The sequence below is a fragment of the Vidua macroura genome, chromosome 6, assembly GCF_024509145.1.
Source record: "Vidua macroura isolate BioBank_ID:100142 chromosome 6, ASM2450914v1, whole genome shotgun sequence".
Lineage (NCBI taxonomy): Eukaryota > Metazoa > Chordata > Aves > Passeriformes > Viduidae > Vidua > Vidua macroura.
The window spans coordinates 58,624,921-58,642,140 of NC_071576.1; the positions used below are offsets into that span (position 1 = coordinate 58,624,921).

Genomic DNA, 17,220 nt, shown 5'->3' on the forward strand with positions numbered 1-17,220 from the left:
CCAAGAAAGATCATTGAAAAGATTAATTTTCTAGAACAAACAAAAGGTGTAGCTTCTGCAATGGTATACAGAAGACTACTAGTGAACGTTCTTATTTTTTTCTGATGTGACTAAGGAAGTGAGAAGCATAAAGCTTCTAGCCACCATTTTTTCAGATAACAAAACTTGTCTCACCCTCATTTTGTTGCTTCCAAGTGACTTGGAGGAATATGAACATCTCAATTTTAGTTAATATTTATAAATTCTTGAGCATTCAAAGTCATTATTCCAAAGACATGTAGGCATTTAGCCTAATGTGATTCGTAATAATTAAAGGTTAGTACATTCATTTAAGAGAGTTAGGAAAGAGTACTTCACTGACAGTAATTGCTCAGTGAACTCTCACAGAATGAAGTAAGATGTTTTTCATAGAAAGAGAATGGTTTTTGTTTGAAGGGACCTTAAACACCATCTAGTTTCAACTCCCTCTGCCATGTGCAGTGACACTTTCCACTAGATCAGGTTGCTCAAATGCCCATCCACCTTGAACATTTGGCCATGAACACTTCCACTGATGGAGTGACCACAACTTTTCCAGGCAGCCTGGGCCAATGCCTCAACATCCTCAGAATAGAACAGAAAGTATATTTCTTCCTAATGTCTAATCTAAACCTATCTGTAGCAGCCAGAGGCCCTGCAAGACCTCCCTGGCGGTCACTTGCCTAAGATAAGAAATGCCTACTCATGATGACTGGACCAAAGAAGCCCCTTGTCTGCCTTTGGACCTGCATTATCTCTCTGTAAGACCATAGGTCATATTCGCCTCAACCCTTACTATTGGACCATTTCCTAAAACCTCTGTACCCTATATAAAGCCCCATTTCTGCCCAGTTTGGCAGAAGAGCTGTCACTGAAACCCTTCGCAGGAGCTGCCAATAAAGACATCTCTGTGGAACCTCATACAGCCTTCTCCTCTCTCTCTCTCCCTGTGTCTGCCCGGGGCACTTAGCAAGCAAAGAGCTGAAATCACTGAAGAGCTGAATTAACCAAAGAGCTGATCTCACTTAAGACTGCCTGCGGCTGGGAGCCTTCCTGAGGGACCTGGACAGGTTGTGCTTAGCTGCCCATCACTGTCCTGGACACCTACAGCAGCTGGGGTTGGATAGACCCCAGGAACCCCAGGCTGTAATACCGATCCTCTTTCAGATTAAAGCCTCTTGTCCTATCGCTCCATGTCTTTGTAAAAAGTCCCTTTCCAGCTTTCCTGTAGGCACCCGTCAGGCATTGGAAGGTTTCTATTTATTTCACTGTTTCTGTCAAGGACCTCATTCTATAATACCTAAGAGAAATTTAATACTTTTTTAGTTCTTCCAATCTAGTTTTTTAAAGACTCTTTGCAGCTTATTAAAATTGGACTTGAGTAGTCCTATTGGTGTTCATCCTTTTCTTTACTAAGTATCAAAGCCATATTAGTTCATTTAGGCTCCCTAAAAAAACTTCTAAATTGCAGCAGCAGTGAAACTACTGCAATATGAATTTAGCCTTGAGAGACAAAAACTTTCAGAAAAAAAATCAGATTATTCTGCAGATTTGGTACTAAGATGTAAATAACTGTCACTACTTTCAAGTGAATGGTTCATCAAAATGCATTTTTAATGCCAGGATTTTACTCTTACTTGATATCAGTTGGATTGATATCACTGAGCTATTTGCTCGGTATTCTGTGAAATGAAATAAATATATGTGAACGTTACAGAAAATTTTAGTCCATCCACATAGAACAGTATTATGAAAAATGAGAATAAGTTTTGGTAAATTATGCATTCAGAAAACCTTCACTAATATATTTGAAACCTGTTATTTGGAAGGATGACTTTTCACCATAAAGCACAAATGTTCTCCTGTATGTGAACAATGTTATTACAATATAGCAATTCTTTGTCACAGAAAATATCTGTTAAAGAACTTAAGTACTTTTCCTCCAACTTGATTTTTGATTTGGAAGCAGTTTCATTGAGTTCAGTGTGTTTTATAGCACCAGACATTCACCTGCAAGGAAGAAGACATGTCCCAGATTGCGAGGCAAGATGTATTCCATTTGCCATCTGTATGGCAGTTGTCTTCTGTTTAGTGGGCAGTTTTCCTTATCTCTTCCACAACCAATCCTCCCCCCGGGGAGACATCTGCTGAGAATGGGCTATTGAATGTCACTGCATGACTGATAAGAACTAGAACATCCCATTGTGAGATGCTCCACCCAGAGGGAGGAGCCAAGCATTCCTAACTGGATGTAATCTGGGTTTTTGGGACACCATACTCAGGCTTTTCCACTGGATTTCCAGGAGGACTGCAGCCATTCCAGTTTGGATGGCTACCAACACCCTGACCAAAAAGGGTATCAGGTTATAGTCTGACTCTGTCAGTGGTTTTGCTTTTGTATTATTCCATGTATTTTGTTTCCTTTTTTCAGTTTTCCTAATAAATTGTATTTCTGACTTGGAGTCTCTCACTGGTTTTGTTTTCAAACCAGAACAAGACAGTAGTCACTTCTAACCACCATTGCTTGCTTTCTGTCAACTACCAAGACTTTCAGATGCTTATGTCATGCATGTATTGAAGGAAACCAGACACCCTCTAATTCATAACTGTAGCTCTGGTTTTTCACTGATTTAAACTGTAACACTGATGGTACTGAAATAAGAAGTTGCCTAGTTGTATGGTCCTCACCATTTTCCATCTGATTCTAATTCTGCACACTATCAGAGGTGCCATCCTAGCCTCACGTTTGTCATATGTTATTTTGTGTAATTTCCTTTTTAGTGGCAATTGAAATTACACAATTTTTGCAAATCTCAGTTCTCTTTAATTGAGAGTGTATTAATTTGTATAGCTGTACTGAAAAATAATATAACAAGTAACAGTATAAAAATGTTAATGATGTGAGAAATTTCTTGGTCTAGTTCTATGAGAAGTGTCTCTGCATCACATAGAGTCAACGTTCAGTCTTTCAGACATTTTCTGTGGCCATGTTTATTGTGAGTGATATTGTATCCCATATTTAGGAAAAAATCCAAAAAGTTACTGAATTCTAGCAATTTCTTATATCTTAGTAATTTTTTTCTCTAGTAAATCAGTAATAAAACTGATAAAATGGAAGGATTATTTCTGTTGCCAGACTAAAGGATCAAACCAATGGTCTGACATTTATGTTGTGACAGTGACTGCTGTTAGCTGAAAGGAATGTGATGCAGTGTAAATTATGGACAGCAATTCACAACAGACTTTCCCACATCTGAATAAACAGTTGACTTCCACTTTGAAGCAAGTTTGGTTTTGACTAATGAAACTGTGACTCTGGTGATAAATCTGAAGATAAATGCCTAATCCTGTTTTAAAATGCAACTATGCAGTTCTTTACATGAGTTGGGAACTGAAAATTCCAGGCTTTTGACGTTTCATTTGGCAGTACAGCCTATGCCTAATGCTAATAAACATCACATTAGTTGTCTGCTGAGGACTACAGGCTTGCCTAAGCTCATCACCTCATCTATGACATGTGCTGGAAGGACTGTCATTACTCCAGCAGAAAACAAATTAACCACCTTTGTAGGATTTACACTAAACAGCATTTATGTAGTGTGGCTATCCATTAAGCTATGCTACAATCAGCAGAGTGCAGGAGATCTTGAAAGGTCTGTCAAGAAAAAATATCTGTCTGGGATTGAACTCCAGAAGCCTGAGAGCATGGAATGGTGTTGAGGGAAAATGCACTTGCAAATATTGGGTTGAAATAAAAATGTGCTGGTCTTTATCTGAGAAATGAGAACTTTATCCAATTATTGTGCATGTACAATATGTATATTTACCTAATCAGAATTTCAGAGAGAAAAGATAAGTGGCTAGTCCAGTGTCCTTCACTATGGCTCCCTTTTCAGACAGGGAAAACAATGACTAGGCTGGGTTTTTTGCAGGTACAACAGCACAAGAATCCTTATTCCTTTTGGTTGCATAGTAATGTGTTATTAATGACAAGGCTGAGAACTGCAGGAATCTGCTTTCCTGAAACAGAAAAGTCTTGCAGAGAATGTATTTCCTCAAATGAACAGGCTGGGTTTATACATCTCCAGGGGAAAGAGAGAGAAAATATTTGTCTTTATTTACTGAACATTTAAAAGCGTCTTCTGATGTTTTTTTGTTTTGGGCCACTCATTTAAAAAGCATCTTCTGAACCCCAGCGCTCCATGAATGACATATACATTATGTAGAGCCAGAAGTCCTTGCACTCAGGGTGCAGGCTACTAGCCTGATCCTGACTTCAAACACAAGTCTCCCAAAATGCTTCCCTGCTATGAGTTAGCCATTCTTGTGAATTTTCCTTCTATATTTCCACCAAAAGACATGGAGAAAAAAAATCTGGAGTTACCTCCTTGTATACTAGTAGGTAGTATAATTTCATAAGGTGTCTGCATGCAAGAATGTTTGGGTATTTTCTAATTTGTCTGTTTATGCCCAATTAGATTGATGTTGGCATTACAATGTTTAAAACTACAAAATAATTTTCAAATTGCACTCAGAAGTCAGACAAACGAACAAAATTATTAAAAGACATTTGAATACCTTGAATTTTCCAGAAGGATATTATGACATAATATGAAATATTTTACAGTATGGAAATAATTTTGCTATTGACATTGAATTATTATAAACTTGCATTCACATCAATGGAGCACACTTGACCATATTTTTTTCTTTTCCTCAGGTAAAGCAAATCTGACCCAACCCATATATATTACTTGTAAAATTTCTGTTCTTTCCTCTCTCACATGAAAAAATGCACTGGAGATTGCATCAGCTTTTTTTCTTGATTCCCACAGGCACAACAGCTAACAGATCTGGAGCAAAAACTATCAGTTGCAAAAGGCAAATTGGAAAACGCAGCCCTTGACAAAGTAAGAAGTGTCACGTAATGTAAGCATGTTTACCTATATCAGCTGTGAATGTTTTGGTGTAATTTGACAAAAACAAATGAAAGCCTTGCAGTTACTAAGTTGGATACTAAGTTGCATCTGGATTGTACCTGAGGGAGATGCTGCTGAAATCAGTGGAACTAATGATGATACACGAAGTTAAGTACATCTGCAAAGTTATTTAAGAAGAGGATGGTCAAATTAGAAAAAAAAAAAAAAAGCTCAAAAATTTTTTGCACTGATTTTTAGTAGATTTAGATACTTATTGAACTATAGTTTGTGCTGACAGTAGACTTAGTGTCTGTCGTAAGTTTATTTACACTAGAGCAGTTTTCTATTTCCCACCATGGACCCTTAGAATACTTACAAATTTTGAATTACCAGGCCCCAAATACCAAGAATAGTGTGGCCAGTAGGACTAGGAAAGTGATTGTCCCCCTGTACTCAGAACTGGTCACACCTCACATATTGTTCAGTTTTGGGCCACTCACTTAAACAACATTTTAGTGCTGGAGTGAGTTCAGAGAAGGGCAATGAAGCTGGTGAAGGGCTTAGAAAATGTCTTCTGAGGAGCATCTGAGGGAACTGGCGTTGTTTAGTCTGAAGAAGAAGAGGCTCATGCTCATTGTTCTCTACAGCTGTCTGAAAGGAAACCATCATGAGGCAGGGGTTGGTTTCTTCTGCCATGTCTCAAGTGAAAGGATGAGAGGAAATTACTTTAAGTTGTACCAGGGGAGATTCAGATTAGAAGTAAGAAATTTTATTTTCACTGCAGAAGTGGTTAGGCATTGGAATAAGCTGCCAAGGAAGGTGGTGGAGGTGCCATCTCTAGAAGTGTTAGAGAGGCACTTGGGTTTAGGGGTGATTAAAATGGTGCTATGTTGACAGATGGTCTTAAAGGTCTCTTCCAGTCTTGATGATTCTGTGGATCTAGCCATGTGGTAGGCATACAAACAGATCAGGGAAATATGAAGACATGCATCATCATATGTGATTTTGTCTGGTAAGCAGCCTATTTTGATCACAATCACATTTATGCAAGGTTATAGAGAACTTTGTCAAATTACATCCCTGGTTCCAATAGTGTTTCCTTCACCTGTGCTTTCATGATGTTCATTTATAGATCTCCTATCAGCAAAGTCTGTATTGAATTATGCTATGCACAGGACAGAAACAAATTTACTTGTTGTTCTTTTACCTTTGGAATGGCAAAATTGGAATGGCTGCCGCCAAGGAAGAATGAGCACTGGACGGCAGGATTAAGAGATGAGTGGATGAGAAATTATCCAGAGAAGTTTCTGGATGAGAGGAGAGTGATTTCAGACTGGTGGATCTGCAGGAAGCACTAGGGTTATATCAGACTAGATTGACTGAATCCATATCATCATGTAAAATTGGACAGTCTGCTACCTCTGCCCATTTAACCATAACAAATGGTGATTTATGCTGTCTGTGCAGTCACTAACTTGAAAAGTTAGAATTAAAGACATGTTACATGGAAAAGAAGTATGCTAGTGTCTTCTGCTGCCAATTAGAAATTAAAGGGTCCCTGAGTCAAATAGATAAATGGATGGGCAAGAAGGTTTTGGAGGAACTTAGGAATAAAAAGAGGATGTATCGTCTTTGGAAGGAGGGTCAGGTCTCTCAGGAAGTTTTTAAGGGGGCTGCTAGAGCATGTAGGAAAAAAATTAGAGAGACCAAAGCTCAGTTTGAACTTAAAATGGTGACTTCTGTAAAAGATAATAAGAATTATTTTTACAAATACATCAGTGGTAAAAGGAAGGGTAAGACCAACCTTTGTGCTTTATTAAATGTGGGAGGGAACTTAACTGCAGATGAAGAGAAGGCAGAGGTGCTTAACACTTTCTTTGCCTCAGTTTTTAGTGAGAAGAGTTGCTTTCAGAACAACTGTCCTCTTGGGTGGGTTGATGGTATCAGGGAGCAGAATGGTCCCCCTGTTATCCAAGAGGAGGCAGTCAGAGAACTGCTGAGACACTTGGATATTCATAAATCTATGGGACCTGATGGGATCCACCCCAGGGTGATGAGGGAGTTGGCAGATGAGTTTGAGAAACTGCTCTCCATCATTTCCCAGCAGTCCTGGCTCACTGGGGAGGTCCCAGATGACTGGAATCTGGCCAGTGTGACACCCATTCACAAAAAGAGTGGGAAGGAGGATCCTGGTAATTACAGGCCAGTCATCCTGACCTCAGTACCCAGTTGTAAAACTCCTCTCCCCAGGGAAGGTATGGGGCCAGTCACATTCACACAAGCATTCGATAGCCTCGATTGAGGGTATTCATCCCTTCTGAATATCTGGTTCAACTATGCTGATGTGAGAAGCAGTTGTCATGTCTTAGTTGTTGCACCAGTGTTGCACCAAACAGTGTAAACTGCTTCCTCAGGAGAGGTACCCTGGGCACTCCGACATAAGCCTAAACATTGAACTCTATGTTTTGTGGGCTTTCCCTTATCTCTGAGGGAAACAAGACTGTGGATATCACTTTGACCAATGGACCTCAAAATTGCAATGATTAAATCTCATAACTGGATACAGGGGTGGTGATATCTTTCTACTTTTATGCTTCCCATTTCTTTCTTTCTTTCTTTTCTTTCTTTCTTCTTTCTTCTTTCTTTCTTTCTTTCTTTCTTTCTTTCTTTCTTTCTTTCTTTCTTTCTTTCTTTCTTTCTTTCTTTCTTTCTTTCTTTCTTTCTTTCTTTCTTTCTTTCTTTCTTTCTTTCTTTCTCTTTCTTTCTTTTCTTTCTTTCTTTCTTTCTTTCTTTCTTTCTTTCTTTCTTCTTTCTTTCTTTCTTTCTTTCTTCTTTCTTTCCTTTCTTTCTTTCTTTCTTTCTTTTTCTTTCTTTCTTTCTTTCTTTCTTCTTTTCTTTCTTTCTTCTTTCTTTTTCTTTCTTTCTTTCTTTCTCTCTTTCTTTCTCTCTTTCTTTCTCTCTTTCTCTCTCTCTTTCTCATCTTTCTTTTTCTCTCTTTCTCTCTCTTTCTCTCTCTCTCTCTTCTCTTTCTCTCTCTCCTCTTTCTCTCTCTCCTCTCTCTCTCTCTCTTTCTCTTCTCTCTCTTTCTCTCTCTCTTTCTCTCTCTCTCTTCTCTCTCCTCTTCTCTCTCTCTCTCTCTTTCTCTTTCTCTCTCTCTTTCTCCATCCCTTCCCTTCCCGCTTCCCTTCCTTCCCTTCCCCTCCCCTTCCCCCTTCCCTTCCCTCCCTTCCCTTCCCCTTCCCCCTTCCCTTTCCCTTCCCTTCCCCTTCCCTTCCCCCTTCCCTCTTCCCTTCCCTTCCCTCCTTCCCTTTCCCTTCCCTTCCCTTCCTTCCCTTCTTCCTTCCTTCCCTTCTTCCTTCCCCTTCCCTCCCTTTCCCCTTCCCTTCCCCTTCCTTCCCTTCCCCTCCCTCCCTTCCCTCCCTCTCCCTTCCCTTCTTCTTACCTCATTTCCTCAGTGTTATTTTTATGCTTTTATATTGATATGTTACAGTAGGTAATAATGAAAACAGTTACATATTTGCTTTCCACTGCAAGCAAATTGCTCTAAAATAAAACATATACATTTGTATAAAACATAAATAATTCTGTGGTTTTTCACTCTAATCTGCCCCAAGGGATCTATTAACAAGAACCTAAGTTAATGACTTGCCTTAAGGGGCAGGTCATAAAATGTTCCATTTCCCATTGCTTTAATTTTCCCTATTGTGCTCTGCATTAATGGTCTTTCTATAGGTGTCTTTTGTCCTACTATTGAAACACACTGTTTGTTTTTTTAAGAAACACTCAGTTTTTTCCAGTTAAGAGACACATTCGCTGCTTTCAGTTCAGGGGAAGTTTATCTGATGTAAAACAAAATACTTGTCATTTTCTCAAAAAGGATTTGCTAAGAAAATAAACTAAAACATGCTGTATGTCATTGCTTAGGATTAATATGACTATGAAATATTTTTATTTTATATGTAATATTTCACATACTTTATATGTGATGTGTAATGTTATATACACATTTTCCACCATATATACATATGTTTTCCACCAGCTTTTGCCATGGTATCCCTTGATTTATGTACCTTTAGAAAAATCTTTGATGATGGAAATGTGAATGCATTCTGTATTTACAGGTGCATTTTTAATAAAAAGAAGAAAACTAGAAATTAAATGTTTTTTTTAATGTCAAATGCTGCTAACTCCCCCTGAAGTGAGTGTAAGGAGTTACCTCAATGGCCAACATTTGATACATGTCTTGCTTTGATGAAATAAAGATTTAAAATATGATTTCCTCACTGCTGTAGTCATCTCATTGTTCTTGCTCTCTCAGCTTATTTCAATTACAGACTTCTATTTCCATTATTACATTTGTCTGTGTTTCTGGGAGTAAAGCACAAATGTTCTAACAAGAGTCGCAAGCACTTCACCACTTAAAAGTTTTTTTTTCTTGCTTAATGGACAGCAGTGGGTCTGGACAAATATATTTTTAACTGTTAAAAAGACCTATGTTTTTTTACTATATAGTGCAAAAGTATAATATGCCCATGAGGGAAGCCATCTTAGTTGGATTATAATCTATCTAAAACATGGAAAAATACCAGTTATTTGAAATGTTATAGGCAAAACTCCATGCAAAGTCTGTGTCTTGCAATACTTATGACTTCTCTGTAGATATTATACATAAAAGGCTGGACCATAAAAGGCTGGACACTGTATGATACTTTGTAAATAGTATTTTTCTTTTCAGAAAAAAGTATACTTAAGTACTATTTGCAATAATCAATGTGGATAAAACTGCATGAAGGGATGGGAAGAGAGTGCAGTGACTTCCTAGGCGGTTTGGTGTCTAATGTACTGTAACCTAATCACATAAAAATACTGCTTTAGACAGTCTTAATTCCTTCTATCAGTAAGAAAAAGCAGCAGCTACTCATAAGTGTTTGGTTTAATACAGATAGGGAAAGTAAACCATTGTGTTCTTCATAGCACATCATAGAGAAGTGATGGTTTCTTATTTTCCCCAGGAGTCACAGCTGAAAGCTCTGAAGGAGACTGTGCAGCTTTGCCTGTCTTCCGTTCTGCGCAATCAGCCTCCCACAATGAATCCAACCTCTTCAAAACCAGCTGAGAAGCTGACTTCCTCAAATACAAAGGGCTCCAAAGTCCCATTTCAAGTGACAAACACCAAGGTATGATTTAACTCTTGGGTGGGTTTTTTTTTTTTTAGCATCTTTGAAAGTTTGTCCTGGAAGAGCATCAAACTGAACCTGAGGAGGATTTCAGATTCATTGGAAGATTATGACAGATTTTGAGGATAATTCTAAGACTGTTTCTGATGTCAATAAATTGGTTTTTTAGTTGGGAAGCAGCTACATTTTACTGAGTAACAAAATTCTGTCACTTGGTAAATGGATTGATCGTGTCTGCATGACATATCTACAATGAAGATGGATTAGCATTTAAAATAAATGAGGGTGCTAATTCATAGGATCATTTACCTGTCAGGCACTGAAAGTGAGTTTGTGGTAATACAGCACTAAACAGTAATACAGGGTTTGCTTATCATGGCTTCTTTCAGTGAAAAAAAAAATTATATAAAAACCATAAAATCATCTGGGACACCCGAATCGAAACTGCCAAAATGGATCAATGAACTTGACAATAGGGAATAGGGAATATTCCAGTCTTACAAGATGAGAAGGGCAGTTTCAGAGAAAGCATGAGGAAAAAAAAAAAGATAAAAACTGGTTTGAGTCAATAAATTCAAACATTATAATACGGTCAAGATTCATATTGATTAACAACCGTCCTAGTAATTTTCGTCTCCAGTGTTGCATTTTCCCTGAATTCAACTGATTCAATAGATAGAACTAGAAGAAATGTGTAAGTTCAGTGAAAAGGAAGTTTTACAGAAGAATGACTGAAGGACACTTCAGTGTCCTCCTTTCATTACAAAACTGAAATAAAAATAGGAATTGCTAACTCATAGCCAATTTGCAATTTGTATATGGCAGTTGTTGGTATTTACTGTTAGTGCACAGGCTGAAGCCAAAAATTAGTAATCTTTCTATATGTAATTAAAATACAATTTCAGAAAGCAGAATATAATTATAAAAGTGGATATCACATCGCTACTCTTAAAATTATGATTGTCAGTTTATTAATAACTGTTTTGCAGGAAGAAACCATCATTCCCAAAAATTATGATTGTCAGTTTATTAATAACTGTTTTGCAGGAAGAAACCATCATTCCCAAAAATTATTACCTCTGGAAAAAAAGCACTGTATTAATTATTAGCAGCACATGGGTATGATAGTGTTCATTTAGATTAAGCTCACTGGATCTGTGTTCTACAGGACAGCAGACTTCTCTTTCGTAGATTATGCAAGCAGAGCAGCACTCTGGGATATTGTTCCTAATTAATGTGGCTGTAGAATTGTTCAGCTTGCTCTAATTGTCCTTTCCTTCAGGTTGGAAGTGTTCATGCCTCTGTCATTAGAGGAGTACTGAAGGATAAGGGCCAGCTAGACAGCATGTCTCTGTTTAAGTTTCATCTAGGGTCAGAGCCTTTGGAGAATTTGGGGTCTCCTTGATGTTGCACACAGGGACGTGAGAACACAGATAGAGATTAGAATTAGATTCTAGATATTTGACTGAAATACAGAGTACTTTTCCTTATTTTTATTTTTTTTTTTTCAATTGTCTGAATACAATCAAGGGAAATGGAAAAAAGTACCTGGTATCTCTTATTTAGTCTGTAACACCCCCTCCCAACACACACACACACACACACAAAATATCCTTTTCCTTCAAGTTTCAGTGGCTCAATCTTTATCTTAATTTCATTAACTATTTGACTTCACTCCTCTTTGTTGCAGAGTGTAAGTAGCTGGAATGGCCCATTACCCCAGGGTTCAACTCTGAAATTAGCAATGTGCTAATGGGTTAAAGAGGTAACTGTTAATTGTTTATTGCTGCACATTTTGTGGCTGTTAGCTACAGATCTGTTTTCCTGTAAATTAAAATCACTCCATAGATTCACTCCAAATATCCTTTTTTAATTAACTCTTTATCTCTCAGATGTTTCAATAAAGTCTTCTGTAATCTATTACATAATATGTCTCAAAATACTGTGGATTGCTGCTTGACAGTGGTTGAAAAGGTATATGTATATACAACATTTAAATTTCTTAAGAAATATTTTAAATAACATCAAAATCCAGATTGTTAGGTGTGGTGATTGGTCTCACATGGACCTGTGGATTAGCACTTTACAGCATACATGCAGTTTACCTGATTTTGCTTCAGTCTAAAGCCAGGACCCCAAACTAGAGCAGCCTCAAGCTTGCTGTGATGCTCAGCAGATTTCTGGACAAGCTTTTTCTCTATCAGAAACAGAGAAGACCCTTTAATTACTTTTCAGATGTTATTATTTTAGACAGATCTTTCCTCACCTACTCACATCAAGTGATTTTTTTTTTAATATTTCTCTTTTTTTTTTTTTTTTTTTGGCCTGGTGACAGCAGAGATAACGGGTAAAATGTACACAATCTCTAATTTTAGTTGAAGTTGCATTTAGCAGAAAAGTAATAATATATTTTTCATCTTTTGACTTTCATAGATGATGTGTTTGTTACATGTTCTGTTAAAAAATATGTGCATGTGAGCAATGACAATAAGACAGAATTTATGTGTCTTTGTAGTTGCACATTAGTAACCCCATTTTCTTTTTCTTTAATATTAGCATTTTTTTCTATGGATGTTCTGTGTAAATCAGCACAGAAAATGTGCAGAAGAGCTAATGGATCATTTTAAGTGGTTTACAAAATGGAGTGGAATTTTGAAAGTACTCCCAAGGGAATTTTGCTACCCAAGGATATATTGAAGATTTATTTGAAAATTATTAATGCATGTATACTTTATAAAATATGTATTATTAATCTTACATAGTTTGCCTTGCTATGTGTATAGGCAGCCAAGTGGGAAACATTAGAGAAAGTTAAAATTCTTTTCTGTTAAAACAGTTAAGATCCTTTTCTTCGATTTGAGTGAAGATGTGGTTTGGAAAATATTCATAAAGAAAATATTAATGGGGCATTTTGGCCATTATTAGGAATTTTCTAGTAACTTGATTAAAAGTATTGCATTCAATCATAAGGCATAAGAATTGAGGAATGAACTAATGATTAAATCCAAGCCATTTAAGTTCAATTTAGCCCTGAGCAATTTACAAAACTACTTACTACCTTACACCTGGAATCTCATAATCTTCCAAAATGGTTAATCTCCCCCCTTTTCTACATTTATTATTTTATGCTAAAATAACAATAGATAAAATGCAAAATAAAAATAGTAAATTAAATGTCATTTAGTCTGAAGGAATGTGCTCTCATATAATGGAAAAGCAGACATTCATTTACAACAAAAAACTTCTAACATAGAGTATATTTTGTTTCAAATCCTTGAAAGTTATTTGGATGGTTCTCAAATTGAATGTTTGAAGCAGTGGAGTAATAAGTAAATTACTATTAAATATTTAATCATTACATATTTCAAGGTAATTTATAAATTATTTTTTAAGTCCTTTTTTCTCATATCTTTTGAAAGACAATAGTCCTTATCTCTGTTGGTGGAACTGTTGTCATGTTATTATATTGTTAGGTAATTTTTTATAAGTGCAGCTGTTTAGAAGGGACTTAAACAGGCAAGTAGAGGGGTTTTTTGTAAAAGTTTCCTTTACCATACTTAAATCAATAAAAAAAGCCTCTTTTAAAGCAGAATTGTGGAAGAAAACTCAAAGCCTCAAAAGGAAAAGCACTTCTCCAAGGGACCCCATTTATGGAATTCGGGTCATGATTCAGGAGGGTTCCAGCTTCACCAAGTTGGTCTCCCTAGGGTCTGTACCTCGTCCAGGGTTGAGCATCTTTGGCTTTGTCTTTCTGGAAATACAGATGTTCATGTCTCTGACTGTACCCTGAATAGCTGTTTCATTCATTTGGGAAGACTGTAATTGCCTATAAAGTGGTGGTGTGTACAATTGCTGCTCTGAGTGTAACTGATGGTATACAGTGTTCATTATCCCATGGAAAATTGCTTTTTCCTTTATGATGGCTGTAGAAAATGAAGAGTGTTGTTCAATGAATGTGTTTATTTGGTGGTTTCAGTTTCTTAAGTATTATAACATCAACCTCCCACACACAACTGAAGATGCTAAGTATCTTCATAGTTATAGAAAAGTAAGTTCCTCTCCCTACAGTGAAGGACGAAGGGTGCCTCTTTTAAGACTTCAGAAGTGGTGGAAAAATGAAGCAGAAGGTGTATTTATACATGTAGTTTATATATACATATATTTGCAAGAGCATATACCCATATCTCCAGCAATCCTTGAGCTTTGCATCTACAAAATACTAGGTATTTGAACTTGCCCACTCATTAAGAAAAAAATGATATAAAAATGTAGCTATTAATAAGGTAATGTGAAATTAGAGGATTAGCTATAATATAATACAGGTAATTGACTTATAAAAATTGCTAACAAGTTTTTTGTTCTAATAATAATAATACTTATTATATGCATGAGTATTTCAGAAAACTGTATGTTTTCAAACCCAATTAATTCTATTTCCTTTTCTTTGTGTTTTAGCTACAGATAAGTTTAAAAAAGACATCTAGAGTTACTGCTAAGCTATTACAAGAAATGCTAATGCTTATTACAAGAAATCTGAAGTGAAATGATCCATACGATGTGAGCTAACTTCGTTCTGGCATTAACCATAAGTGTTCATGAACAACTAAGCCACTAAAAAAAAAAAGGCTTGCTTTCTACCCCCACTCTCTGATGCCATATTTTGGAATCACTGACAGTTAATTTATGCTGTGAATTTTTAATATCATCATACACATTAAGGACAGAAGAAAGCCCGTGGACATCTTGTCTCACCTGGCGTAATATTTGCCACAATGATTATCTGTACAATTCTTGATGTATACACCTTGAAAGTTTTTTTCTACCATTTTACCACTTGTAAAAAAAACTCCTAGATAATGCTTTCATCCATGACCTCAGTAGCAGAAATTCAGCAAAAAAGGAGCTATAAACATGTAACTCAGACCTTTCCTATTTTGCATGCTGAGATCCAGTGTAACAGAAGTCCAGATTTTGCCTGTTAGTACACGGACATTCATTACAGAAAAAAAAACCAAATTAAAAACATGACTAGGTAACTCTGAAATCCAGTCAGCAATTCAGAAATCCAGAATTCCAGCCATCCCTTATTCTCTAATAACCTTAAGCATATTTTGGTTTTTAGATACTAAAGAGCTGAACAGATAAAATTTTACAGGACAGTAAATTTCCTTATGGAATAATTTAGCATTTGATATTGTATCATCATTGCTGACTACTCCTTGTGCCACCTGACTTTGCTGTCTACCCCATTACTATTTATTATTTAAATAGGTGAGTCAAACTCTTTCCAAACACATGGAATGATGCAGTTTTTATTTTTAACAGCCTGCACGGAAGCGTCTTTCCCTGTCAAGCCAATATATCACAACTGAATTCAGTGCAGCCCTGGCAAATTACACACTGGCATGTAATCCAGGCAACAGCCAAAAACACTGAAGAAAAAGGACACATCAAGTGTCAAGCCAAAAAACTTAGGGCAGAGTTACTAGGAAAAATGTGATTAAAGAAATAGTGTTGAAATAAACACGTTAGTAAACAGCTGCCTTTCCATTGCAAACCCTGCCAGCTCTTTATAATGAAAATTGTCACTATCTTAATGAAATTTGAGTTTAGACTGCCTTTCATTTTTCATATTTACCAGAGGAATCATTAAGCACAGAATCAAGAACAATAGAAAGGTTTGAAATGTAGAGATATTAAAACTTAAGGTCTTCTAATTATAGTCCTACATTTTTATTTCACTTTCCTCATTCATTTAAGATTCTATAATGACAAGTACTTGCTTAATATTTCATTAATCACTTAATGCAAAGAGTCCTAGGAGTACTATGTCATTACATGTATTTTGTAGAATGGCTTTAAAAAAAAAATTGTATTTATGGGAATACAAATATAAATCTCGAGGATTTATAATTTGTCAGAAAATAGGTTTGCCTTTTGGAACAGAAGGGCTGGAAGTTACAGACAGTGGCATTCATCTTGGCTGACTTTATATACAAGTACTAGTGTGCTGTTTATTTAGGCAGCAGGACCGTTTGAATTCAGAAATACACGATGGCATTCTGCATTTTTTGCAGTTTTAGTACACTTCAAATAATTAGTAGAAGGTAACCAAGAGCTTTGCAATTTTTATTTTTCCCTTCATAAACGTAGGTTCCTGATGCAGTAATAAAGTACAAACAATAACCCCAGCTATCTGTAATTTAGCTGTCCTTATCATCCAGAACAGTCCAGCTCCAGCTGATAGAAACTGTAGCAGAAACAGCTGAAGGAGGAATATGAGCAGCTTAGCTTCTCTGAAGCAAACTCTAGCCACAGCAACATGCCACTTGATATTCCTGATTATCACTGTTTTATGCAGCCTTTGCTGCCTTTTTTAAAGTTTTCCAGTAGTTCCAGCTCATTACAAAAGCTCTCAGCAGGAATGTAGCTACACATTGCCCAAATAAGTTGTGAATATCCCTGGAAGTGTTCAAGACCAGCTTGGATGGGGCTTTGAGCAGCCTGGTCTAGTAGAAGGCGTCCCTATGGAAGTGGGACACTTCCACAAATAGGATGGAAGGTGGCAGGGTGATTGAACTAGATGACTTAAGATCCTTTCCTTTCCAATCCAAATCATTCTATGGTTCTCTATCAGCAGACCTTTGAGGCATATATGGCCTGGAGCAGATAATGAACTGTGCTTGTAAGTACAGCTAATAGCTCACCAGCAATAAAGGAGTTAATTTCTGTTATATAGGATCTAAAACTTCTGCACCCATCCCTAAACATCTGTGAAGTACTTAAAAGCTTTTTGCCTAATACCTTCAGTTTTTTGACTCCCTTTTACAGTGAAGCTACATTTAGTTCATATGTTCATTTAAGTATTAGAACTTTTTATGTATCACCTCTCCTATATTGTAGCTCCTGATGTGAAGTCTACAAGTGTTTAAACATATACATTCTGCTTGAAAATACAAAACTTCTTCTTCAACTCCTTGGCATAAATGTTGCCATGAAGGAATGTCTGTAATTGAAATTTCAGTCACTAGGTCAAACTAAAATTATTATGGCTTCAAATAGAATGCTTATTCTGCACTTTTTAATTGCAAGATCTTTATTCCTGG

At 36.6% G+C, this 17,220-nt stretch overlaps 1 protein-coding gene across 2 annotated transcripts in view; it reads left to right on the forward strand.

Moving 5' to 3' along the window:
- The window catches only part of LUZP2 (leucine zipper protein 2), a 135,416-nt gene that overhangs the window by 98,315 nt on the left and 19,881 nt on the right, over positions 1-17,220 (forward strand). For both annotated transcript variants that reach the window (XR_008437432.1, XM_053979204.1), the window contains exons 8-9: positions 4,854-4,928; positions 9,950-10,114. Coding sequence is in view for 1 of the 2 variants with exons in the window: in XM_053979204.1 (XP_053835179.1) it covers positions 4,854-4,928; positions 9,950-10,114 (240 nt within the window). In the remaining variant the exon portion in view is untranslated. The remainder of the gene's footprint in view (positions 1-4,853; positions 4,929-9,949; positions 10,115-17,220) is intronic.